This window comes from Ochotona princeps, chromosome 1 (genome assembly GCF_030435755.1).
Source record: "Ochotona princeps isolate mOchPri1 chromosome 1, mOchPri1.hap1, whole genome shotgun sequence".
NCBI lineage: Eukaryota > Metazoa > Chordata > Mammalia > Lagomorpha > Ochotonidae > Ochotona > Ochotona princeps.
The window spans coordinates 94,990,100-95,016,098 of NC_080832.1; the positions used below are offsets into that span (position 1 = coordinate 94,990,100).

At 36.1% G+C, this 25,999-nt stretch overlaps 1 protein-coding gene across 1 annotated transcript in view; it reads right to left on the minus strand.

The window, feature by feature from the left end:
• Positions 1-232: 232 nt before the first annotated feature.
• The window catches only part of HCRTR2 (hypocretin receptor 2), an 86,333-nt gene continuing 60,566 nt past the window's right edge, over positions 233-25,999 (minus strand). The window contains exons 4-7 of the mRNA XM_058671840.1: positions 20,204-20,319; positions 5,075-5,295; positions 2,436-2,557; positions 233-462 (exon numbers count right to left, since the gene is read on the minus strand). Coding sequence (XP_058527823.1) covers positions 233-462; positions 2,436-2,557; positions 5,075-5,295; positions 20,204-20,319 — 689 coding nt within the window. The remainder of the gene's footprint in view (positions 463-2,435; positions 2,558-5,074; positions 5,296-20,203; positions 20,320-25,999) is intronic.

Here is a 25,999-nt window from a genome sequence, read left to right on the forward strand (position 1 = left end):
AGCAAAATACCCTTATGTAAGTTCAGGTGTAGGTTAAACTTCTAAAACACTTCAGTCAAAAATTATTTAAAACTGACCTTTTTTTGGTTTTAGTTTCTGAAGAACATTTAATTAAAAAAAAAAGAAGAACCACAAGAAATTTAGCTTCAGATCATTTAGATAATAAATTCTTTCTTTGTGGAGATTTTTTAAAATGTTACTTTTACTCAGGTATCCTTGTCATATGAATATTCTACCAGTTTTGAAGCGACGCTGCTCCATTGACTGCTGGGAGTGTGCTTATGCTCGTGAGCACAACTTGCTCTGAGAGTTTTGATACGTTATCGAAATTGCTGATCTGTGTGGTCAAGGACTTCCTGCTTTCTGTGCTGGTTCGGCCCCTGGTGAGCCGGTCCTCTTGGCGATGGTGAGCTCCAAGGCAACAGCAAGAAAACGCAGCTTTAAATTCCTCTCGAAATTTTCCTGGCAAACCGAGAAAAATGAAAGGAAAAGGAAGTATTCAGAACTGTTTGAGGAAGTAACGAGCAGGGTACAACTGAGTTGCTCCCTTGAGCCAAGCTAACAATGAGGTGTAATTTTCCTCAAAGATGGGGAACATCGGAAGAGGAAATTGAGTTTATTGGAAGTTTGGTAGACTCTAAAAACAACGCACAATTCCTATGCCAGAACGAGATTGCTCCTCGCCTGTGACTCATGAAGCTTGCTTCAGTGCTTTGTAGTTACAGCAGATGTGTTCGTGACTGTTGTTATATTTTAACATAAAAATGATCATGAGAAAAAAGATACACAGAGGTGTCCCATATATAAAAAAAAAAAAAAAAAACAGAAAAAGTAATAGTGAAAACTCTATAGAGGTTACTCCTGCCTCTACTAGTACTGACACCCCCACCTCAAGAAACTATCCAGGGAATGGTTTCTAAATATCTGGAAAGCTTCCAGTTCCATAATCTTACTAAGCAAAACCAAAAAAAAAAAAAAAAAAAACCTGGAAGGGAAAAATTTTAGAAGGTATTCTATATCTTTAAATGGCAGGGACATTCTAGAACTGCAAAAGTGAAAAAGCTTACAACACTTCTCTTGCAATGTTAGGACACACCCTGCTTTCTCTCTGGGTTACAGAAGCATGCAGGAGAAGAGGAGCAGTCTAAGGCCTGAGGGAATGGCAGGCACCTAGCAGGTTCTCCGTAGCTGTCAGTTGCCTGCCCTAACTTTGCCTCACTCTTCATACTAGAACATTGAGTTCATCCAGGCATTCTGGCTTCCAGTGCTCGTCCCTTCAATTTCCTAATAAATTGTGTTTCCATAATTTAAGATACAAAACTTAGGTCACTGAGTATTATTTTTATAAAGACAAAATTATTTCTTAAAAATGAAGGTCAAAGTTGATGGTTGAAGATGCACATATCATTTATTCAGTGTGCAATAAAATAAATCGCCATTCTCCCCTATGAAGTCACTGCAAATTTGGAAAAAAGAAAGAAAAGGGAAATAGCCAATAGACTGGAGATGAAGAAAATGTAATGGAAACAAAAAGTATCTAGAAGTCAGGTAAATATAAACACAGCAATAATGTCTAGGAGCTGGCATTGTGACACTGTGGGTTAAACTGCTGCCTAAGATGATGACATTGAATGCCAAATCATTGAGGCTGGCTCCAGCTGCTCCACTTCAGAGCCAGCTCCCTGATATAATGTCCCTGGGAAAGTACAGTATGGCCCACTACCTGGGCACCTGTGACCCATGTGGGAGAACAGATGGGCTTCCTGCTCCTTTCAGTCTAGCCCACCCCTGGATATTGCAGCCATTTAGGACGAAACCAGAAGATCTCATTCTCTCCTTTTCTCCTTCACTGTGTCACTGACTTTCAAGGAAATAAATAAAAATCAATCTTTTAAAAAGTCAACTTATTTAAATTTCTATAATTATATTGATTACATGATCATATGAATGTGTTTTGTTATTTATAAATAAATTTTGTGATCAGAAGTCTTGAGACAAACCTGAGATGTTACCCACAAGAGAAATGCAAATAGTGAATTTCTAAACAGAAAGACTCCAACTTAACCTCAATTAGCCTCTAAATTTTGGAGAAGGGATAATATAGAAATGCAAAAGAGACAAAAATATTTTATATTTTTTGTAAATTACAATTTTAAAGCATGGCACTCAAGATTTTACATTACTTACTTAGGATTTTAACTTTTCTCTTAAGCAGCTTAGATTTGCAGAGGAAAAGCTCAGATGATTTTCTTTGTTAGATTGCATGCAATCCCTCTCATAAATTGCAAAATAAAAGATAGATCAGATTAGGAAAAAAGTGTTTTAGCAATCAGTTAAGTTTGTCATATATTTCAAGAGTATTGCAACCCTCTGGTCATTGATCCCTAATCCTTGGTAAAAACTTTGACTTATAAAAGAAATAACTGAAAACTCACCACTGAGAAAATTATAAATAATTGGGTTCGCAGCACTATTGGCGTAAACAAGCCAGTGTGAAAATGTAAACCAAGCATACACAGTCTCTCTATCTTCTGTGTGGGCGAACATCCCAAATACTCTGGAAAGAAAGAAATAGCAAGAGAAAACACAGTGTGTTTAAGAAAGTACCTTTTCCATTATCAAATTCAAGGTGAGCAAAGCTATTGATGCAAGCTGCCTTACACCACATCCTTTACTACCAGTGCTGAATACTGGTTGGTGAACCATGGGGTAGTTCCTTTAGAACAAAGCCCCTATCTGAGTAGACATACCATGGCACGATTTGTAAAAGAAAAGTTCAATCAGGTTAGAGAAAGAGCATTACTTACTCATGCAAACAGCAAATAAAATGCTTTGTGCAGATAAAAATACAGTAGTTGAACATATGTATCATATTTCATTTTGTTTCTTAAATATAATAGAAAATATTGTATTTATTATTATATGGATCTTTGAAAAGCAGTCAATGAGAGGAAGTCTGTAAGTATTACTTTCATTTGTGCATGGATGAAAGTATTAAATTTGCTTAATTCCGATATTCCTGGCCTTGTTGAAATTTCACTTCTTGGACTTCTTTATCAGAGAAGAATTATTATTTTCAGTAGACATAATCACAGAAATTTCTTAAAACTCATAAGCTTCAAGTTTTCATGTAACATACTATACCCTAAAATATTCTAATGTGGCAACCTTAGAGACTTAAGATTTGTTCCAAAGTCAAAATATCATATGTATCAAATTCATCACACGTATTCCCTAACCTGTAGTACTTAGCTTGCACTGTAAGTTTGCAGATCAATGTTCATAATGTGTTATCTGCTGGGGGCGCTATCATTGAGAGCATGATTTTTGTCCAATCTTAATCTTTTATTTCAGTAATAATACATATGCTAAAAATATTTTCTCTGGAAAAAAGTGATGCTCTTATAGATAACCAGTTTTTAATAAAAATACTGTGAGACAATATGGAATATGAAATACATTATTCATTATAAGCCTTCATTTAGAAATAGCTTTGAAATTTTGGACAAACCAGAAATGATATGAGGTTGATTTTGACAACTCAAGCAAAAATTCAAGTTTCAAAGAAGGAAGTTAGGAATTTTATTTGTTTGTAATATAAGAGGGAGAACCACTTTAGGACGTGAGGGTAAAACTAGACATGATCACTTCAAGGAAAAAAAATCTATGATAAAACCAATTTTCCAAGTCATTTTATGTTTTTAAGCTGTAAAAACAGGCAGAATGTACAAAAACTTGAAAATATTTAAAATTTAACATGAATTTTCTCCTTAAAATTTATTTGTTTTCCTTGGAAAGGAAGGAAATGTCCAAGTATATAAATTAGGCGCTTGGATACGAGTGAAAGAAAGCTGTAAGTGCTGAGGTGTAGAAATGCCAAACCAGCAGTTCTGGAGAGTAAAGCAATAAACAAAAGAAAGATGAAAACCCATCTGGTGCCGTACTCAGCTTCTTCAGGCTTCATTTTTAAGAGCAAGGAACCCAATCTAGCACAAGAACATAATTATATGATATTGCTGTGAGCAAGAAAAAAGAATAAGAGGGGAAGCATGAGAACATATGAAGGACAAAACCATTCCTTTCTTCCTCAAGGAATCAAGGTGCCAGAAATCTTACACTTCGGCTGTGACAAAAGTTCATTTTCCATTTCTTCGCTGTTGAAAAAAAGCCATTAAATAATCAAAAACACGGGCCAAAGGGAATGTGAAATCTTTGCAGCTGGGTTTACCACCTTTAGTTGGAATCCAAGCAAGGCTGTCTCTCTCTAGAGTCCCCAGCTGTGAGGAATATGATATTGACTCCGAATCAGGGAAAAGTAGGAGGAACAATTCTGGGTTTAAGTTTGAAGCTCATAATAAACAGAATTAGCATTGTCTTGGGACCAGTTTCTGTACGACAGCGTTGATAATTTCCAATAAATTTGGTTGGTCATGAGGTTCAGTGTGAATCTCAGGCTCTGTTGTTCATGTTATTGTTCAATTATTTGGACTTAATAGTTGTAAAATTTCCAGTTGTAAAATTTTACATCCTTCCTCTCACTGAAAAATTGTGAAATTATTTTTTAATAATATTCACCTTGAGCTTGATCCAGTGACTTTGAAGCATGTGTTCTCTTTCTGGTTTTATATTGAACATGCAGCATCTGCTTTGATTGCTTTTTTTTTTTCTGTTTGAAGCAAAACATCATTACATCTTTTCAATTCTTACACAGAATTTTGTCACAATTGCCAATGACTTTGAGAACTTCTGGGAAATCTTTTTTTCCTCATCTCATCAAAAAAAAAAAACCTCTAAGCTGAAAATACTGGTGTTTTTGTTTGTTTATTTCACGTTAAAATGCTTTGCTGCATGGAAGGCTTAGCAGTTAGTGCCAAGAGTTTGGGAACATCTGCTTTCTGTCTGCCATTCAACAGAGAATCTGCATGGACAAGAGGTAACAACATCATCCAGTCATTTGGCCTGTAAGGTACCTATCAAGAAAATGTAGTATTTCTCCCTGGCTTGAAAGAAAATACTTAATTATTAACCAAGAAAGGAAAAACAACTTTATTTTCAAATAGTAGGTGAATTTTACCTTTTCAGCACATTGAGGATGCTAATTGGTAGGTAGCAAATTGCAAACACCAAAAGCACAACCATTAACATCCGGGCTGTTTTCCTCCTGGCTCGGATCTGCTTTATTTCAGCAGCCACAGCGCTAATCCGGGACTTGGTCTGCTGGACTGGCATGCGAGACTGTGAAACGGGCTGTGACGGCTTCCATTGTCTCTGAACTACAGAAGATGTTCCAGGGATCTGAAAGGAAAGGGGATCCTTTGTTGCTATTTGACTTAGGAAAGTTCCACTTTGGAGAAGTAGTTAGAAGACCCAGGAAGGTGTGCCAGCCTCGGCAGGTCTGGGGGGTGCCAGTTTCCCCAGGACGTTGGTGGAATGGAGCAGGTTTTTGACTTTCCTTCAGGCTAGGTGTCCGGATGGAAGCACTTTAAAACATCATAAATTTGTCAAGTCTTAAAGACAATTGCAAGTGGAGAATATGTCCACTTACAAGAGGGGAAATAAGAACTGGAGAGTGAGAATGCTAAAAGGAAGACAACCGAATTAGGAATTCTGGATCAACTCAGATATGTCTTAAAAGTATGAAAACCTAGCAGGTAAGGAAGCCACGCATATGAATTTTTTCATGTTTCAACACTGCCATCTGCTGTTAGATATAAAGATAGGAATCAACTCCTGACTGGTGTTTTGAGGTTATAAGATTTTCTGTCTCTCAGGTTTGTGTGAAGAAAACATTTTAATGAAAGGGAAATACATTTACACACACACACACACATGCATTCTATCTTATTTGTTATTTGTGAATACGAAATGTCTTGAAGCCCATTTTGCTGTTAAGTCCTTTAAAATGCACACAAAACTCTAAGAGTGCCTTGTGGTCTTTACATTGATATTCCAAATAGCTAGAAATGGTAAAAAAAAAAAAAAAATTAAAAACTGTTACACGACTTGTACTTTTCCATTTCTTTTCAAAGTATTTATTTGATAATAGCAGGGAGTCCCGCCAAGTATGATATTTTCTTAATTATAAGCTCATGAAGATTGATAGGGTTTCATGAGCAAAACAATAACATTCACCCTGTACAATTTTTTAAGAGGAAAATGTGTCAACAAGTACACCATAATGCTGCTTTGGTTCTATTAAGATTATTCAGCTGTTACTTTTATCTCTGCAGTGGAAGCCAGGACAGAACGATGTGTCCCTGTGGTCTCGCCAAATGGATGTGAGATGGATTCTGTTGCTTTTTACACCATGAGATCAAAGTCCATTAGATAGTCTTTAAATTGAGGACAGAATTTCACTTTGATGTCCACACAGACAAATTAATATGATGTGCCCTTTGACCATCTCATCTCTTGGAGACAAGACCTTAATGCAAAACGTACCCTTAAATAGGAAACAGCTGACAGACTGCTTCTTTCTATCCTGTCATGTGTACCACAACTTCACTTAGTCATAGTCCAACCTAATCTTTTTGTCTATTGTCTGGTGATGGGGATGGGAATAGCAGCTGAGAACACCTTCTCTTCTAAGGCGCTGTTGTTAGAACAGTAATTTTAAAACAAAGCAAATCAAACAAAACAAAAATCCTAAGAGGCAGCAATGAATGTTGAAAAGTTCCAGAAGAAATAGCATGAAAACCCTGTGAGTGTGCTAAATGGTCTTCAGCTGTTTTTCTAACTGATCTCAGAGATGATTCTGTCATTGAATGTTCCCCTGAAGAACAGACCCATAACGAGGGGCAGTAATCAGAATCAGAGCCATGATTCCTGCAATCAGAAAAACAAACTTTCAAGTAGTGATCTCTTTTTTATCTTATGACCTGGATAAGGGTAGAGATGTGTAGTCTTATACTCATTTTGACAACAGATAAAGGTCTCCATTGATAACCTGTTCAGAGAAACTAAATACCCAGAATTACTAAGCATAATTTTGAATAATATTTAATGCATCCCTAAAAGTAGCTGATTAGAAATCCTATTAAGCAGATTTTACAGCTCAAGCACTTAGGATTGAATCAATATCCATATCTTATCTTTAATGAGTGTGAAGTCAGAATTTGAATTCTTAACTGCAGAGCTCATCTTTTTTTCTTTTACCAATGCAAAGCATTTATCTTAAACTTAAGCACAATGGGATATACAAATCAGTTAATTTTTGAATGTAAGGCTAGTTACATAAAAGCAGTAATAGTTACACAAAAACAGTTAAACAAGGCAGCTATACAAAAGTAGTAACAATTATACAAAAAGATTTTTAGTGATCCAGCCTGGGAGGCTGTCACTACGGGAGGATCTATTCCCTGTCATGCCAGTGGTGGCTCAATAAACTATGACTGTGAAAGTCAAATACTTTCATTTCTCTGCCCTAAGTCAGTTTATAACTCACATTTAATATGAAAATACATTCTGAAAGTAGTATTGCCACCCAAAACATTTAGTAACATCATGTTGGTAACTGATCTGGAACCCTGTCGTGTCTTAAGAAGTATTTATGAGCATGATTGAAGGGCAGATATGTTACCGATTTTGAAAGGAGAAGAAGGGCAATGAATTTTCCACTGCACATAAAATGGAAAAATTCTTTGAAAGACAAACACTACCAAAAAATTGACATTGTACAATATTAACAAATTTTCTTGCATCTCCAGGCTTAGATTGACTGATTATCAGATTCTCTCAAACAGCAAAAATTAAGTAACAAAGTCTTATTCACACTTCTTTTTCTACAAAATTCATAGAATCTCAATAAATTTCATGAGATTACAATTATCCCAATAAGACTCCTTTAAAAAGTCAATTCAAATTATTTATATATATATATATTTGAAATATATTATACCAGAAATATATATTAAAAATATAATGCTATTTGATCAATTGATTCTAGCAATACAATGTTGGATTTAAAATTGAGCAATCAATCTTATTTATATTAATAACCTAAAATGTAGTTAGATAAAGGAAAGAATTGGAAAAAGATCCACACCAAGTTATAATAGAACTTTCAACAATCCAATCATACAAGAAAACTTTCTGAATTAGATAAGTGCTATCTATGAAGACATTAGCTATCCATGGTAAAAGGTGAGCATTTTCTTCTGCAGAACAAAAAACAGGCAATGAATTCTTCTCTCACCACTTCTATTCAAGTTTTAGCCAAAGAAGACATGGAAAAGAAACAAACAAATAAGCCATAAAGATTTATTTCATTGACAAGAAAATTTTCTCTGCAAAAAACTCCCAAAGAATCTACAAAAAGCCTCCTACGGGGAAAAAAAAATACTTAGCAAGATGCAGGTCACAATAGTCTAAACAAGGATCAGTTGTATAAAATACCATAGCAATAAACAAACGGAACATTAAATTAGAAAACATTTATTTTAACATTAAAGAACATAATTTAGGCTTACACTTAAAAATATGTTGGCAAGAATATGTAAACTGGAAATTATGAAACATGGCTAGGAGGTAATGAGATAGTAAAGCAAACCTAAATTAATGAATGAATTCAACATAAATATGGACTGGAAGCTACAGTATTGTGAATCAGGTAATCTTTTCAAATTGATCTGTAGAGTGAATGCAATTGATCCAATTCAAAATCACAGCAATATATTTAATTGATTTACTTAATTTTTTAAAGAACATGCACAGTATAGCCAAATAAGTTTTGAAATCTTAGATGACCTATGATTTGATTCAAGATTTTTGAAAGATATGGCATGTTTTTGTAAGTGTATATGTATATGGGAGGATTAGTCTTCTATAAACCACCTAAAATGCTATATGGAGTTGTGAAGGAAAAATATTCAATATTCACGAAAGAGACAATAATCCCTTAAAGTGAAGGGAAGTAAAAAGACACAGAACTGGGCTGTGGGAAGAGACTATTCAATGAAACCTTGAAGAATACTACTTATTGTCACCAAAAGAGAAATCTAGAAAACTTCAGGACATCATTCCTTTGAAATCATTGGCAGTTTTAATGAAAGCTGGCTCATTGTTGGGATGGAACTTGGAGCCCGAACACAGTGGACCGAGAGAATTCATTGAGTCAGAAGGAAAGGAGACCGGAAGTAGAAGTTATGGATTCCATTTTCAAAGAGAAGCAAGGAGTTTAACTAGTAGCTGGAAAAGTCTGATGTTTGGATGACACATTTTTAGCACTTAACAATTGTTTGCTGCAGGAGGCAAGTCTCTTCCTCTTCCCCCTTCCCTGAGTGTTTAGTCATTCACTAACACTCGTTGGGTACATATTTGTTTAACAAGCTCAACTCCATCTACGAAACTTTGGTCTCCTTTTTTTTTTCTGTAAAATGCTTTAATACATATTTCATCTTACAGACTGATGCCCATAGGTAAGATGATCTGAGAAAAGTAATGATTATTTTTATTATATAGATATTCAATTTATTTTTTTAAAATTTACTTCTTTTCTTCTTATAATTATCCTTTTTTGATACAGTTCCACAGGCTCTGGGATTTCCCTTATCCCTCCTCCCTAATCTCCAGCCCCTCACTGAGTTCTCCTATATCATTACTATAGTTTAGTTCTTCATACACAGTCATATGTCCACCATTGCTGGCATGGACAATGGCAGAGTCCAGCATCCTATTGTCAAATTATAGTAAACAGTTTCATTAGGACTCCGTATTTAGACTGGAAGTAAAAATGCATACTGCATTGTATCCTCATATCTGGATATGACAGTCTCCATTACATAGTTACTATACATCCCCTTAAATGATAAGCCATAATACAAAATCAACAACAGGAAGAAAAACAGAAATTTGCAACACTATGAAGTTAAATAACATGCTGCTAGATATGATAGTCTCCATTACACAGTTACTATACATTCCCTTAAATGAAAAGCCACAAAGCAAAATCAGCAACAGAAGAAAAAAGGAAATTAACAATACCATAAAGTTGCATAGCATGCTATTGAACGACTCATGTGTCGCTGAATAAATGAAAAAGAAAGTCAAGAACCTTATTGAAGAAACTGATATTACTGTATGATCTGAGTCACTGAAAAATTTAATCAGAAGGAAGGATTTTGAAGAGATGAAACTAACACAAAAAATCAAAATCTATGAGATACAGTTTCTAGTGATTTTTGTTGGTGAAATGTGTCTCCTGTAGGCAACAAATAGATGGATTTTGTTTTTTAATCCAGTCTACTAATCTATGATGTTTGGTTGATGATTTGAAGCCATTTACATTCAGGGTTAATATGAATGGGTGGTAATTTGGTCCTGTCATTTTAGCAATGGGTTGTTCATTGATTTAGTCTTCTGTTGTTATTTTACTTGGATGTTCTTTACTTTTGCCTTTGGTTTTCCAAACCTGCCCTATTGACTTAAAGATATTCTCTTGACAAAGAAAAGGATAACACCCACCAATTTATTTTTAAATATTTTCTTTCTTCTGTAAAGTGCAAGTGTCAATACGAGAGTAAAGCAGGTATGAATACATGGATTTGGATTCTGGTTGTTAACTGTTCTATCAAAGACCTGAATGCCTGTGTATTACTTGATTTTGCTGTTTTGTACATATTGTTGTGAAAAATCAGAATGATTCAACAGAGTGGTGACTAACATTTTCCAGATAAAACATTGATCTCCCCAAATTGCTTTCAACCAAGAGTATCAAGAGTGGAAGGAGATCATTGAATAGAGAAGTGGTGGGAATTCCTTTTCTCGTATTTGGTGGAATTTGGCAGGCTTTTATCTGTTTTTACTCTCAGAATCACTGATGTGCGCTCACACTTCAACAGCAATTTTAAGAGAGCAACCTGAGGCCCAATTTCTTGTACCCACTCCTCCCACACTAGCCTTGGCTGTATGAGGAAAAAAGGATTGGAACAACACATCTGAGAAACAGGATAGACTGGAAGTGACTATTTGCATCAGAGCCACTGTCACAACTTTCCTACCTGAAGCTCAGATACAGCACAAAAGAGAAAAATCAGATGTAGATCCTGACTTAGACATTCAGGTATCTAATAAAATATAGTTATAGCCCTACAGCCTGATTTACATTCTTGCATTTGCCAAGGAACGTTTTCTTGTTTCTCAAACCCAGCGTCATTTGATGAGGATTATGTTCCAATACTCGTGACTTCAGGAAACTTTTCTTGACCTTGACTCTGCTCTGATATTATGGTCCATACCTTAAATTCTTATGATGCAGACTGTAACAATTTTCTTTATACAGGCTTTCCATTCTCAGAATATATAACTCTACTTACAAATTTTACACACATTGGATACAAATACTGTTCCTGATTCTTAGACGAGACTGTCCCCAAAGATTGCCACCAGCCCTAAGGTCGGATTCCTGTCCCTTGCCCACACCAGACTCATTCTCTCAAAATAATCCCGCCCCTCACTGTATTAACTCCTCGGCAGAAACTGATTCCACTTGCCTTTCTGAAATCTGACACATGATTTTTATTGACTAGATTGTCTCACGTCTGCACCCCTGTGGACCGCAAAATTTTCACTCATAAACAAATCTTGGAGATTCTCTACTACACACTTTCAGAACATCATGCCAAACTATGTATATAACCTGGCTTCCTTCCCCAACAATATCGGAAAACTTTCCTAAAGAAAATTATATTTTAAAATTATTTTTAGTTTAACATACCCATTTTTTAAAAAAATAAATTTACTGAAATATAATTAACGGAAGGAGCACAGCTTAGCAATTTTAATATATTCATAGAGTGTTGCAACAATCATATAATCACTATCCAAAATCAGAAAATATTCATCACCCTAAAAAAGAAATTTAAAAGACATTAGCTGGGCCTGGTGTGATAGCATAGTGGCTAAAGTCCTTGCCTTGAATGCACAGGGATCCCATATGGTTGCTGGTTCTAATCCCAGCGGCCCTGCTTCCCATCCAGCTCCCTGCTTGTGGCCTGGGAAAGCAGTGGAGGACAACCCAAACCCTTGGGACCCTGCACCCGCGTGGAGACCTGGAAGAAGTTCCTGGTTCCCGGCTTTGGATAGGCGCAGCACCGTCTGTTGTGGTCACTTGGGGAGTAAATCATCAGACGGAAGATCTTCCTCTCTGTCTCTCCTCCTCTCTGTATATCTGACTTCGCAATAAAAATAAATAAATCTTTTTTTTTTAAAAAAAGTCATTAGCAATTATTTCCCGTTGTCCAGTCTTGTAGCCCCTGCCAAGCATGAAACTTTGGCTCTTTAACTTTTCCTATTTTCAATATTTCTCATAAACAGAATCACAAAATATATAGCTCTGTTGTCTTGATTCTTTCATGTAGCATAATATTTTCATGACTCACCTATGTTGTAGCACATATAATTTACTTCATAGGTTTATAAAGCTGGATAATACTACATTATATGCATATGACACAGTTTATTTAATATTTTCATCCATTATTAGAAAACCATCCTTGTTGTATTCCTTGGACTACTATGAATTACGTTGGTTTGAACATCCTTATTCAAGTTTTATGTGAGCATTGTTTCAGCTTTCTTGAAAATATTCCTAGCAATTATTATTGTAAGTCATAGCATAAATTGATTATAATTCTGGGTAACTACCTTGTTTTTTCTAATCAGCTGCATCATTTAGTATGGCCACTAGGCAAAACATAAGGATTTCAATTACTCCACATCATCATCATTTTTTCTGTCTTCCATTTTTAATTTTTGATCATCTACTGAATCTGAAGAGGTGTTCCTGCGATGTTTTTTATTTGCATTTCTCTAATGTTTAATGACGTTGAGTAAATTTTTGAAGAGATTTTTCAACTTTGAAGATTTCTTTGTTAATATAAATTTTATGTACATAGTCTTATATTATATATGTATATAATCTTATTTGAAAGAGAAAGAGAGAATGGGAGAGAGATAGTGCTCCAATATACTGGTTTACTGGTTTTACCTCACAAATGTCTGCAAAGGCTGCATCTGGGCATGACCGAAGTCAGGAGCCAGGAATTTGTTCTGGATTTCCAACATGTGTGACAGTAAGTCAGGTGCATCAGCCATCACTGGCTGCATGTCAGGGTCTGAGTTAGTGATATACTGAAGTCATGACCTGGAGCCAGGACCTCTCAGGGGCACCCAGTTCCTCTGTTGTGAAAACACGGGGATCTTCACTGCAAGGCCAAACTCCTGCTTCATTTTTGTCTAGTTATTACAAGCTTTGGCTTGGAGAAGAACATGAGAAAATTTCCACATGCTTAATCACTGCCCACATTTTCACAATTACTGGGTTCACTCTAAAACAAAGCCAGCAGCCAGGATTTCAGTTTAGATCTCCTAAATGAGATGCAAGCATCCTCCTTAGTAAGCCACCTGCTATTGCTCTGGGTGTGCATACTGTGGGAAGCTAGAAATGGGAAAAGATCAGGGATTCAAACCCAAACACTCAAGTTCTAGTTCAAACTGCTGCCTCTTTGCCCATTTTTAATTTGTTAATTTATTTTAATTCTTGATTCTTATGAATTACTGTATATTCTATTGCATACAAACCTCTCAACTGATACATGGTCTGTCAATATGTTCTGCCATTCTTTGGAGTATCTTTTTAAATTTCTTCTTGACATATTTTGAAGCACAGAAATTACTTAATTTTGATAATGTTCTAACTATTCTTTCATTTCCATATTAAGATTTTATTTATAATCAATGTAACTAAGAAGTTATCATTTACATAGTTGAGAAGGTATAATTTATATGTTGTTTCCTAATTATTTTCTCTATAAAGTATGTGTACTCTATTCCTTCATTACAACTTTAGTTTGTGTCATCTGGATATTGTGATAACATATAACTTTAATTCTGATTTCTTTAACTACTTGCAAAGTATTTTCTGAATGATTACAATTGGGAGTGTTATGAACAGCTTAATCTAATTTTTTTTGATTAAGGTCAACTTAGTTTTAATGACATTCAATAACTGTGCCCTAATATATCTGTATTCCCTTTTACTTCTTTGTAATTAAACATTTATGTATCATACACCAAATCTCCATAGCTATACAGCTAAGTTTCATGCAATTATCTTTTAATTCTGGCAAGAGAGAAAAAATTCAGAAGCAAAAAAATGTTTTTACTGTCTTATATATTTAACTTGCTCATTGTCTTTATTGAAGCTATTCATTTCTTTGTATGGGCTTTAGTTATTATGTCCTCATTCTTTCTTTGCAATTATAATCTGTTATTCTTTTGCTTAAGCTAGACACCTTTGTCATTACTTAATATTATTTTTATTATAGATTTAAAAATGTATTATTTTATGATGCAGATCACAGGTGCTAGGATTTCCCCTCTCCCTTTTTTATTTCCCCCATATTATTACAATACTATACTCTTGTATAAGCAGTCAAAAGTCCATCATTGTGTTATTTGAGTGTATCCTGCCATTGTAGGTATAGACAATGGCAAAGAGTCCAGCATCCTATAGTCAAGATATATTTAACATTTTCGTTGGAAGTCTATCTTTGATTTGAATGCATAGATGCATACTTCTTTGTATCTGGATGATGTGATAGTCTCTATTATATAGTTACTACACATGCCCTTAAATTAAAAGCCATGAAGCAAAATCAACAATAGAAAGAAGTAGAGAAAATTAACAACATGAAGTTAAAAAACATGCTACTGAATGATTGATGAGTTGCTGAAGAAATGAAAAAGAAAATCAAAATCCTTCTTGAAGAAAATGATGCTACTATATGACCTATGTGTCACTAAAAAATTGATAAGAAAAAAACACTTTTTTGAGTGATTGAAAATAAAAACAATATTTCAAAACCCATGAGATACAGGAAAAACAGAAGTAAAAGCACATTTATGGTCTCAGTTGCTTATGAACAATCAAAATATCTCAAGTCAATGATCTAATAATTCATTACTTAATATATTTTAGATCTCTTTGAAGAATTTTTTAAAAATAGAGGGCTACAAAACAGATTGAAGTGAAAGCCAAGAAGACTAATTTCCTTCAAATAGTTGGGGAGTGGAGACATCACAGCCAAGGACTCATGCTGTGTCACTCTCTGCAATGCCAGCATCCCACTGTGTAACAGCTCCTGACTTGACTATTCGACTTCCAATCCACCTCCTCGCCACCACGTGGGAGACCTGGATGAAGCTCCTGGCTGCTAGATGTGGCCAGGCCCAGCACTGGCCATTTCGGCAATCAGTAGAGTGAACCCATGAAAGAAAGGTCTCTTTCTTTTTCTCTCTCTCCCTGCTAACTCTGCCTCACAAGTAAATAAAAGAAATGTAGTTTCCAAACCCAACTTTCATTACAGTTCCCTACAGTGCTACACAGTACCTGGTACATTGCAGGTACCCGCTAAATATTTTGCAATAGAATACACTGCACTGATGACTATTACTTGAGTGTTGAATTATGTAAAAGCTCAGAACTGGAAAGAACTCTTGATACGGAGCCAAGCAAGATACTAAGTTAACAATTCTAAGAAGAGTATAAGTTTTAGGAAATTATCTAGTGATTTCTTGTTTGATATAGTTCTAAGACACAGTGCCAAGAAGAATTTTAAGAATTAGTTAAGGAAATTTTAAGAATTAGTTAATTGTTCTAGAGAAACTTGGAAGTTCTTGAGGAAGTCAAACAAGGGCATAAACTGTGTGATCCCTAGTATTGTCAAACCTACTAATTCAAAAGTATGTATCAGATTGCATACATCTAATTTAAAGCAAATACAATAGGTTCTTTATTTGATGGCTCATTTGATGTAGAGTTCTGTTTATAAACACTAACAGAAGCTGAGAGTTGCTCAAGTAGAGATCTGCAGAATGACCCATTTGGGATTAATTTACTTTATTGTGGGTGCAAAAGTGAGCCCGGCTGAACTTGCTATTTTCCCATTCCAGTATGTTTTCCAAGTGTTTTTAGTCTCACAGCTGAACAGTTTTGCTGCATATCTGTTGCATCATATGATTTGGGATAAGCAAGAAAATGTGTCGAAAGAATGTGGATTACTTCTAAATCCTTAGAACAATTTTAAATTTGTGTCAGATTGTAGAGGCTAAAATAAAGAAGATAAAAGTTGTTTTGGATTTAGTAGTCATCATTTTTTCAGCAAACATTTTTGGTAATTTTATTTTTGTGAAAGATACTCAGTTTGGGACTACTATGGTAAAAAAAACAGACACAAATAAGTTTCAGGCAGTTTTAAAGTTTTTTTAGTTTGTAAATAAGGTAATAAACATGTATATGTATACATATATATATATATACATGTTTACTATATAATGCAATTATCTAATAAGTATAACACTTGAATATATTAGTGAAAATCTATGTCTCAACATTAAAGTCTATTTCTACCTGAGCATTAAATGATTTTTTTCTTTCAACACTTTTTAAAAAATCTATTTTTTCTAAGAACTTTTCACTTATTAACTGGAATAGATTTCCCTATTTCATTTTTTACAAAAATATTCACAGAACATTTTTGCATTCTTCTGTCCAAGCTTTTTGAATAAAATGTTTACTAAGCAACTAATATGTGCTGACCATGGTTAACTAAGGAATAAGAGATTAAGAACCATATTTCTTCTGTCAACTAATTTTTCCTTAAGCAAAAAAAAAAAAAAAAGATGTATTTTATTTATTTAAAGGCAAAGTTACAGAGAGAAGGAAGGAGAGGTAGAGGTCTTCCATTAACTGGTTCACTCCCCAGATGGCCACGATGGCCCTGCTGGGCCAGATCAAACCTTGGCGCGAGGAGCTTCTTCACAGTTTCCTCGATGGATGTGGAGGAACAAGCACTATGTCTGGCTCTGTTGTTTTCCCAGGAATGTTAGCAAGGAGCCGAATCAGAAGTGGAGCAGTGTGTAGCTGAACCATTGCCCATATGAAATTTTGGCATGCCAGCAGTGACTTAACCACAGTGTTGACCTCAACTTTCCATGAAATGCGATGAACAGGTTATTGTTTTCAAAAAGCCGTACACATCCACTTAATAACTGCTGTCATTTAAGACATATAAGGTAAACTATTTGAAAGGTCAAGTAACAAACTTTCTACGCCTAAATCACTTTAATTAATTCATCTAATTATAAAGTAAGTTTATGATATGGATCCTACACCACCTTGTTTTGAAGATGATGAGAAAGAATAATGGTACAGGTTAACTCCATAATTCTCAATGGGAGGCATGTCTGCATCCCATCTCAAACGGTCAGTTCAGTTCTCCACTTTCTACCAAGCTCATTGCTAATATTTCTGGGAAAGTTGCAGAAATATCTGGGCCTCTGCTGCCATCCATATGTGAGATCATAATGGATTCCTGGCTCTCAGCTTCGGCTGGGACAACCCTGAGAGCTGAAGCCACTTGGGAAGTGAACCAGTGGGTGAATAACTTCTCTTTTTCTCTTTACTTGTGTGTGGGTGTTTCTCCACAATTGCCGTTCAACTAACCTAGTGAATAAATCTATACAGACAAAAAAAGATAATTAAAAATGGGCAAAAATTTTAAGTCACTGACAACATTCATTTAACCAGTGAGAAAGTTGAGATTTGTATTCATATAATTTGCCCTTGAATCTGGATTTCTCTGTAATTTGACATTCCAGATTATCTATACCAAGCTGGTAGGAGGAATGCATCTATTTATGACTTATAATGTATTCTGTCAGAGAGGAATTTGTCCATTCTTTACAGTCAAACTTCTATATACACTCACTTTGATCAATTAAAAGTGAAGAGACATAACATGACAGTTACCAACTCAACAAATGAGAGCTCACAGAAGTTTTTATGAAAGCACACTTTTCCCCCAGTTTTTTTGTGCCATCTGTAGGTCTGAGAATGACATGTGCCACTAAATACTGTTCCTTCAGACTGAGTTCTTTCAGTAAAAAGGAACACGTGGAGGAGAGTGGCACCTGATCCTCACCCCTGACAGGTAACAGGAGTGACACAGCACTGCTGTCACAAATTGTTTTTTCTTTTCACACCATGGACTAAATTACTGATAACTAATGGTTACAAGAGTAGGGGCAGGTTGTGGGGAATGAAACATGTTACCTTCAGGAGTGAACAGGGAGCGCTGAGAACATTGTAATTGAGATGTAGAAAGTTACCCTTAATACATTCCAGTAGTCCACATATGCTTTTTAGTTAAACCTCTGGGGAACAGAATGCTATAATAAATACTGCTCTGGTAATACAAAGTATTGGAACAAATGGCTGCTTTACAAAAAAAACAGGTGGGAGATTTTTCACATCATGTAAATAAAAGGTTACAAAATATAAGTGCTGCTTATATCTGTTTAATGAAAGATGATCTCCAAAAATCCTGATAACAAGGATTAAATAAAAGTCAAAGACCCATCCTCAAAGACTAAATTAAAAAACAAAAAAGAAATCCTTGTAATGAATTCAGGTGGCTTTAACCAATCTTTTTAGTTGGATAAATGATGTCAGAGAGAATATACAAATACCCTGGCTTTCTAAAAGTCTAACAAACTAAAAGTATTGGCAATGTGATTGTAGAGGTAAAGAAAAACAACTTCAAGAATACAATGTGCAAAACACCTGAAGCCATGAGATAGTCTTTGTATCTTTAAAAGCCTAAGCAAATATTTGTTGGTGACTTTGTTTGAATTGTCAAGATTCAACGTAAATGCTACTTGCCTGGATTAAATTCTCTTCCATTACAGCTTGCTCAGAGTCTCTGTACTTATTAGATTTATGAAGAGTACTTTGACTCTGCATCTTTCCACACCCACAGTCTAGGATATGCATTTCTCAATGGATCTTAACTTTTTGTAAGATATGTATGGAAAAGATACAGGATAAGTGTTTGATGCTTGAATAACAGAAAATAATGCATATCTTCATTGATATAACATTATTGTGACAAATTGCAGTAATCCCAACTCGGTAACTATAAATCTTCTTTAGAATTCAAAATTTGCTTCATTCTTTAACTCTTGCATAAACAAAACTTTTAAAGAGTATATTTAGTGGCCGGTGTTTTCACTTAACTGTCTAATCCTCCATTTCCAATGGAGGATTAGACAGTTCCATATGGGCACCAGTTCATCTGGCTGCTATACTTCCAATCCAGCTCCCTGACAGTAGCTTGAAAAAGCAGCAAAAGATGATCTAATGCTTTAGGCTCCTGCACCCACATGAGAGACCTGGAAGAAGCCTGGAAAAAACTCCTGGCTCTTGGCATTTGGTTCCCAGCTTTAGATCAACTAAGCTCCAGCTACTGTGGCCATACGGGCAGTGAACTAGTGGATGGAAAAATCTGTCTCTGCTTCTCTCTGTAAATCTGCTGTTCTAATAAAAATACTAACATATCTTCTTTTTAAAAAGATTTATTTATTTTTATTACAAAGTCAGATATACAGAGAGGAGGAGAGACAGAGAAGAAGATCTTCTGTCCGTTGCTTCACTCCCCAAGTGGTCACAATGGCCAGTGCTGCCCCAATCCGAAGCCAGGAGCCAGGAACCTCCTCCAGTCTCTCACATGGGTGCAGGGTCCCAAAGCCTTGGGCCATCCTTGACTGCCTTCCCAGGCCACAAGCAGAGAGCTGGATGGGAAGTGGAGCTGCCGGGAATAGAACCGGCGCCCATATGGGATCCTGACGCGTTCAAGGTGAGGATTTTAGCTGCTATGCCACTGCGCCGGATCCTAATATGTCTTCTAAAAATGAAATAAAGCACAGATTTAACCCATAAACTAAAATCTCATCATTAGCTATAAGATTTAATTAACCCATACACAGAAATCTCAGCAAAAATATACTCTTCTAGACTTACAATTTCTTGAAAATTTAAAGGAATTGTAATTTGCTATTTCTCATAAAAATTAGTGATGCTATTTGTAGACAAGAGTCAAGTGAATGAATCATGTAGGCTAAACTTTGGCTTAAAATTAAGACTTATGGCAGCTTATAAAATGTGTTGCTTAAACACCACTCTAAAAATTATCCAGACATTTCCATATGAGGAAGACCTCTATACTTTCAGAAGAAAGCACAGTCCTTCTCTGAACATAGTCTACTGGCTTAACACATTTCCAAGTTTTGTTTTTAATTATATCCTAAGAAAAAAACATTTAAGAAAAAAATCAACAACATTAAAAAATTGCTGATATTTACATACCTGTCGGCACCAGAGTTTACGAAATATTTGTAGATAAGCCAACACCATGAGACACAGCGGTGCCATGTATGTCACCAGGAAGAAACATATGTGATACATTTTGGGGTAAATTTCACCTAGGATGAAAGTTGAAATAATGAAATCTTAGGTTACAATACACGAATATTTTTACAGACATATCTGCCAAAATTTTTATTCAAAGTAAAAATTCACCGTTTATGTGATCGAATTGACATAATATGTACACTACCTTCTCATGTCAAATAACCTACAATACTCAGCTACTTACTTTTAGTTTTAGTAAATTTAGTACATATCAAAAGTAAAGACTTCCTTGTACTTAACTGACTTGTAGAGAGGCAAAGGTTCGTCACCTTTTTAATATATGCTACCACATTTTATGAAAATCAAGTGCTTATTTATTAAAACACATTATTACACTTGGGCAGTTAATAAAAATTGATTTGTTTTGCCATGCTTACAAGAATGAATATGACTCAAACAATAACAATTTATTAAGTTTGGTGAAAATGAGATGATAACTCAAACAATTCAGTACATCAGTGTATGACTTACATAAGCAATAATAGCCTATTCCTAATTGTACCTTCAAATACCTTCTTTGGGAAAAGAAATACAACTGGCATTTGATAATTATTCCTTCCGTTGACTTACTGGCACTTACTCTTGAATTCCTCTTTAAACTTGCAATGTCTTTGATTGTATATGTTTGCACATGTGTAAAAACACAGATTTTAAAAATTAAGTTCAATTGTGTGTCAGTATTTTCCTTTGTTATCTCCTCACTTATTCACAAAAGTACCTTCAGCATTGTAGTATTTTTGTTTATTTTTAAATATAAAATATAAAAATGAGGAGTATCAAAATTAGACATTGAATAAAGAATCAATCATTTGATAAAGGCTTTGTGTCTTAAATTAATATTTCAGTATTTTTAGATTACAACTATTATTAACTTTATCATGCTTTTCCTTTAGCATTTAATACATCACAGTAGTCCATCTATGAATTCAACAAGAAAAGGTGGAAAACAATATATATATTGCACACATTCCACAGATAATAAATCCAATAATTCAACAAAACATTCAAGGTTTTTTTTTTTTAGAAGATTTATTTATTTTTATTGTAAAGTCAGATATACAGAGAGGAGGAGAGACAGAGAGAAAGATCTTCCCGTCTTATGATTCATTCCCCAACTGACTGCAACGGCCGGTGCTGCGCCAATCTGAAGCCAGGAGCCAGGAGCTTCTTCCGGGCCTCCCATGTGGGTGCAGGGTCCCAAGGTTTTGGGCAGTCTTCGACTGCTTTCCTAGGCCACAAGCAGGGAGCTGGATGGGAAGCAGGGCCGCTGGGATTAGAACCAGCGATCATATGAGATCTCAGCGCATTCAAGACAAGGACTTTAGCCGCTAGGCCACAGCGCCGGGCCCTGAAGGTTTTTTTTTTTTTCAATTTCTAAAAGTTAAATCTCTGATTTTGCCTCTGCTATTGATGAAACTGTTGGTTTCGCACTGTTATTGAGAGGTAATGCTGTCACTTCCACACATTTTATTCTTTTCATTACTACAGAAAACTTCATAGACCTGTTTATGGGATCAAATTTGTATGAGGGGCAATTCACAGTCAGGCTTCGCAAAAATATGCATAAGTTTTATCTCAACAATAGATAGTATTTGTTGATAAGGTATTTAACCCTGACTAAATGCATTTTTCAAAATATCTGAGAATTTAATATTGATTAAGTATTCTTATCACCTGGAGTCAGCCGCATTTGAGTCTAATAATTTCTATATTCTTCATTGTAAATCTCAGTTATATTTCCCAGATTAGACCTTTCCCTTCACTGTAATCTTCCAAGGGGGAAGCAGGGTGCACATGCTGCTGTAAGAGCCAAGAGACCAGTCTCACTTGTCACTTTCAGGCTCTGTCTGTCCCAGGAAGCTCTTACCTACCTCATCAGTTTCTAACTTCCTTTCAAGTTTATTCTGTAATACAGGTCACTTAGATAAAAAGTGGCAGAATTCAAGTATCCTGACTGGAGGGGTAACAAATAGGCTTTCTCTTTGAAGCACTACCGCCTGAGTAGCATTTGGTGGGTCCCTTTCAAAGGAACCAGAAGGGGACCTCAGCAAGTCCGTGGCACCGGAATTGCTTTGAACTTTCATTTGTTTTGACAAGGTGTCACACGAGTGTGCTAACTAAAACATACCTTTGAGACTCACAAACCTATGATGTTTGCATCAGACGAAATTGAGTGAAGGAAGAAGGTAGATAGGGTGGAGATATATAAATATATATATATATATATATATATATATATATATATATTTATGTGTGTGTGTGTACCCATGGAAGATTAAAGTGAAGGAAAATGTCTAATCTGAGAAACAGGACTGAGATTTACAATGGAGAATATAGAAAATGTTGGACTTAAATGCAAGTGACTCTGGGTGACATGAATATTTAATCCATATATAAAATATACATATATATGTATACACACACATATGCATATGTTTGGTAATTTGTATACTTCCAGGCAGGGGTAGGAGACTGCTCATAGTCTCATGTCAACTCCCTCTCCTGTTGATACATAAATTCATCAAACGCTCCTCCCTTATGTCCACATGACTTTCACCCTTTAAAAATCTGATGCTGTTAATAAACTTCCACTATTGACCATCAGTCAGCACTCCATATGTCTGCTTATCAGCTCTGTGCACCAAGGCCATCTCTCCTGGACAGTGAACATAAGGCAGCATTAATTGTGCTTTCATAAGGAGATGATGACAACTGGGAAAACAGAATAATCTTTAAACATTTTAAAATTTATTTTTTGATAATGTTTACATAGTTGATTAGGGTGGGAAAGGTCAAAGGTTAGTGAAAAGTGGGTGAGATCACTGTTTCCATGTTTCCTTTTTTCTTCTTCATGCCTCTGGGGGAAGGAGGAAGAAAAAAGAAGAAGCCACACCCAGTCTCCCAACCACCTCAGTATCCGGAGATGGAGAACGGCCACCCTATGTCAACCCAGGGTTTTTGATGTGGGGCATGCTCCAAGGGTTCTGCTTAAGTGGCTTCCATAGTTCTGAAATGCTATCAGTGTCATCAATCTAAGAATGAGGAATTGCTTCCAAGGACTATTGGCTGAAATAGACCATCTTAGAGCCTCCATTCAATGCTTGACCTGGGTAGTTGACCAATTTGTTCTATCTTCTTTCCTGTGTTATGGTATCAGATGTCCCCTGCAAGCTCAATGGATTGCCATATCCTCCATGTGCATCTGTGTATGCCATCCACTGTTCCATGTAAGCCACTGAGGAGGCCCAACTCTGATACATGCACTGCAAAGTCACACCACAGATCCTGCAATTCTCCTCATGGTTGGAGCTCTCAGTCAAATGCTTCAGTTGGGGGGATCCTCAAACAAACCACATCTGATTTGATCCCAGACCTGATTCTTGTGTGTCCTTGCCAGTGCAGTGTCTGGATCAGTCCATCACCCATATCAGCCTATGCACAGACTGGTAGTTGAAATTGCTGGGTCAGTTCTATTTCCTGCTCCATTTCCTATGCAAATTCATGAGTACTGCAGCCCAGCCTGACCCTGCCCACCATACACTTGGCCCTCACATACATCAACAGGAGCTGTGGCCTAGTCTCAGAGAACCTCAACAACCCCCACTAGGCCCACCCCCAGCCCTGGCTCCTGTGCTTTCCAGTATGTGTAGCAGACACAATATCTGTCCCAAATCCTGTTCAGCTCTCACACAAGTCAGTAGGCATTCAAAACTGGCTCAACCCAACCGACCCCACTATCCAGCTCACATTCATGCCAGTGGCTTCCACTGCCTGTCTAACCAGATCTTGCCCTAGCACTGGTTCTTATGCTTACCAGCGGTCCCTCTCTCCCACATTCCCTTGCCCCTTTCTCTAATCAATCCATAGTCCCTGTGCCCAGAAGTACATGGATTTCCCAGCCCAGACTTCTGAAGCCCAGTGGGTGGTATGCTGCCTGTAGCTCTGCCCACCTACCAGGATCCCAAGCTCTGGCAAGTGTGCTGGCCTGGGATCTTACCCCTCTGTACACCCAAGATCCAGGCCCATTCTAATTCCCCAGGCCCACTCCACTGGCATACTAGGCATGCTGACCTGGAGCTCTCCCTACCCCCCCCACCCTACCTGGGATCAAGAACATGGGGAAATCCCTAGGTATGCTCTGCCAGTCTCGATGTGAGCCACCAGGTCCCTCTACACCCTGCAGGTGCTATCCCCCTGCAAGACTGCACCCCCAGGCCCCTACATGTGGAATGGGATGGCATCTACCCCGACTACAATTGGTCAGCAGAATAATCTAAAATCCCTCACTTTATGTTCAGAATTTCAGCTAATTAAAAATCAGATATGCCACTGAAGATTTAATTGTGTATGTTGAAAATACCTTTCTTTGATTCTTTTCTACACTTGATAATCAATGTTTCCAATAGATTTTAAGACCTTTATTCCTAGCCTAGAATGTTGCTATATCAATTGTCTTTCATTTAAGCATAATTTTAATTAGGAAACTTCATTTTCAAGATTAACAACTACTAAAAACTTGATTCTATTATGTTAATAAAAGGCACAATTAAAACATAAAATGTTTGTACAAATATAAATACAAATATAGATAGTGAACACACATTTAGAAGACTTTAAAAACACATGATATAATGGAACTACAAGATAATTTTGCTTTAGTGTCCCAAATTTTATGAAATCCATGTGAAGTTTTAAAAATCATATATTTCTGAACTTTCTGAAGACTCCTCATAGGTATGGACTCCCAAAATCAAATATTACACCATTGTGAAACTATTAAATAAATATTAAATGAATAATGTCAAAAGGAATATAAAATAATTAAAAGCAGATCAATTTGATATCCGCCTCTTTGAGCATTGCTTTAATTATGGAATATATAAAATTCCTTTGAAAAACTTTTCTGGGGCCCAGCGGCGTGGCCTAGCAGCTAAAGTCCTCGCCTTGAAAGCCCCGGGATCCCATATGGGCTCCGGTTCTAATCCCGGCAGCTCCACTTCCCATCCAGCTCCCTGCTTGTGGCCTGGGAAAGCAGTTGAGGACGGCCCAATGCATTGGGACACTGCACCCGCGTGGGAGACCCGGAGGAGGTTCCTGGTTCCCGGCATCGGATCGGCGCGCACCGGCCCGTTGCAGCTCACTTGGGGAGTGAATCATCGGATGGAAGATCTTCCTCTCTGTCTCTCCTCCTCTGTGTTTATCTGGCTGTAATAAAATGAATAAATCTTTAAAAAAAAAAAAAGAAAAACTTTTCTGGATTATTTAAAGTATTTAGGCTAAGATTCGATGTTCAAGTATTCAGTTATAGTTGTGTTTTTTTTAAATTAGATGTTTGTAATAGAGTTAGATAATACTAAATAACCTTCCAGGTATAAAAGTTTTATGTGTTTATATAATTACTGAAAGGCAATTGGAAAAAATACATCTACATACTCAATCCTAATAATTGCCAGTATTCTCTGGTTTTGTCATCTTTTTGGAACTGAGGATTAATATTATTTGATTGTTTAGGCTGATATAACAAAAGAAAAGCTTAACAACGTTATGAAAGTTTCTGTAACATATATACCATGTACATATAAATAAAATAAACTATTAAAATACTTGAGGGAAAATATGGCTCATACATACCAAATAATGTGTTTTAATAAACTATAAACTTTGCAAACTTAAACGATCATAACTTTTGAT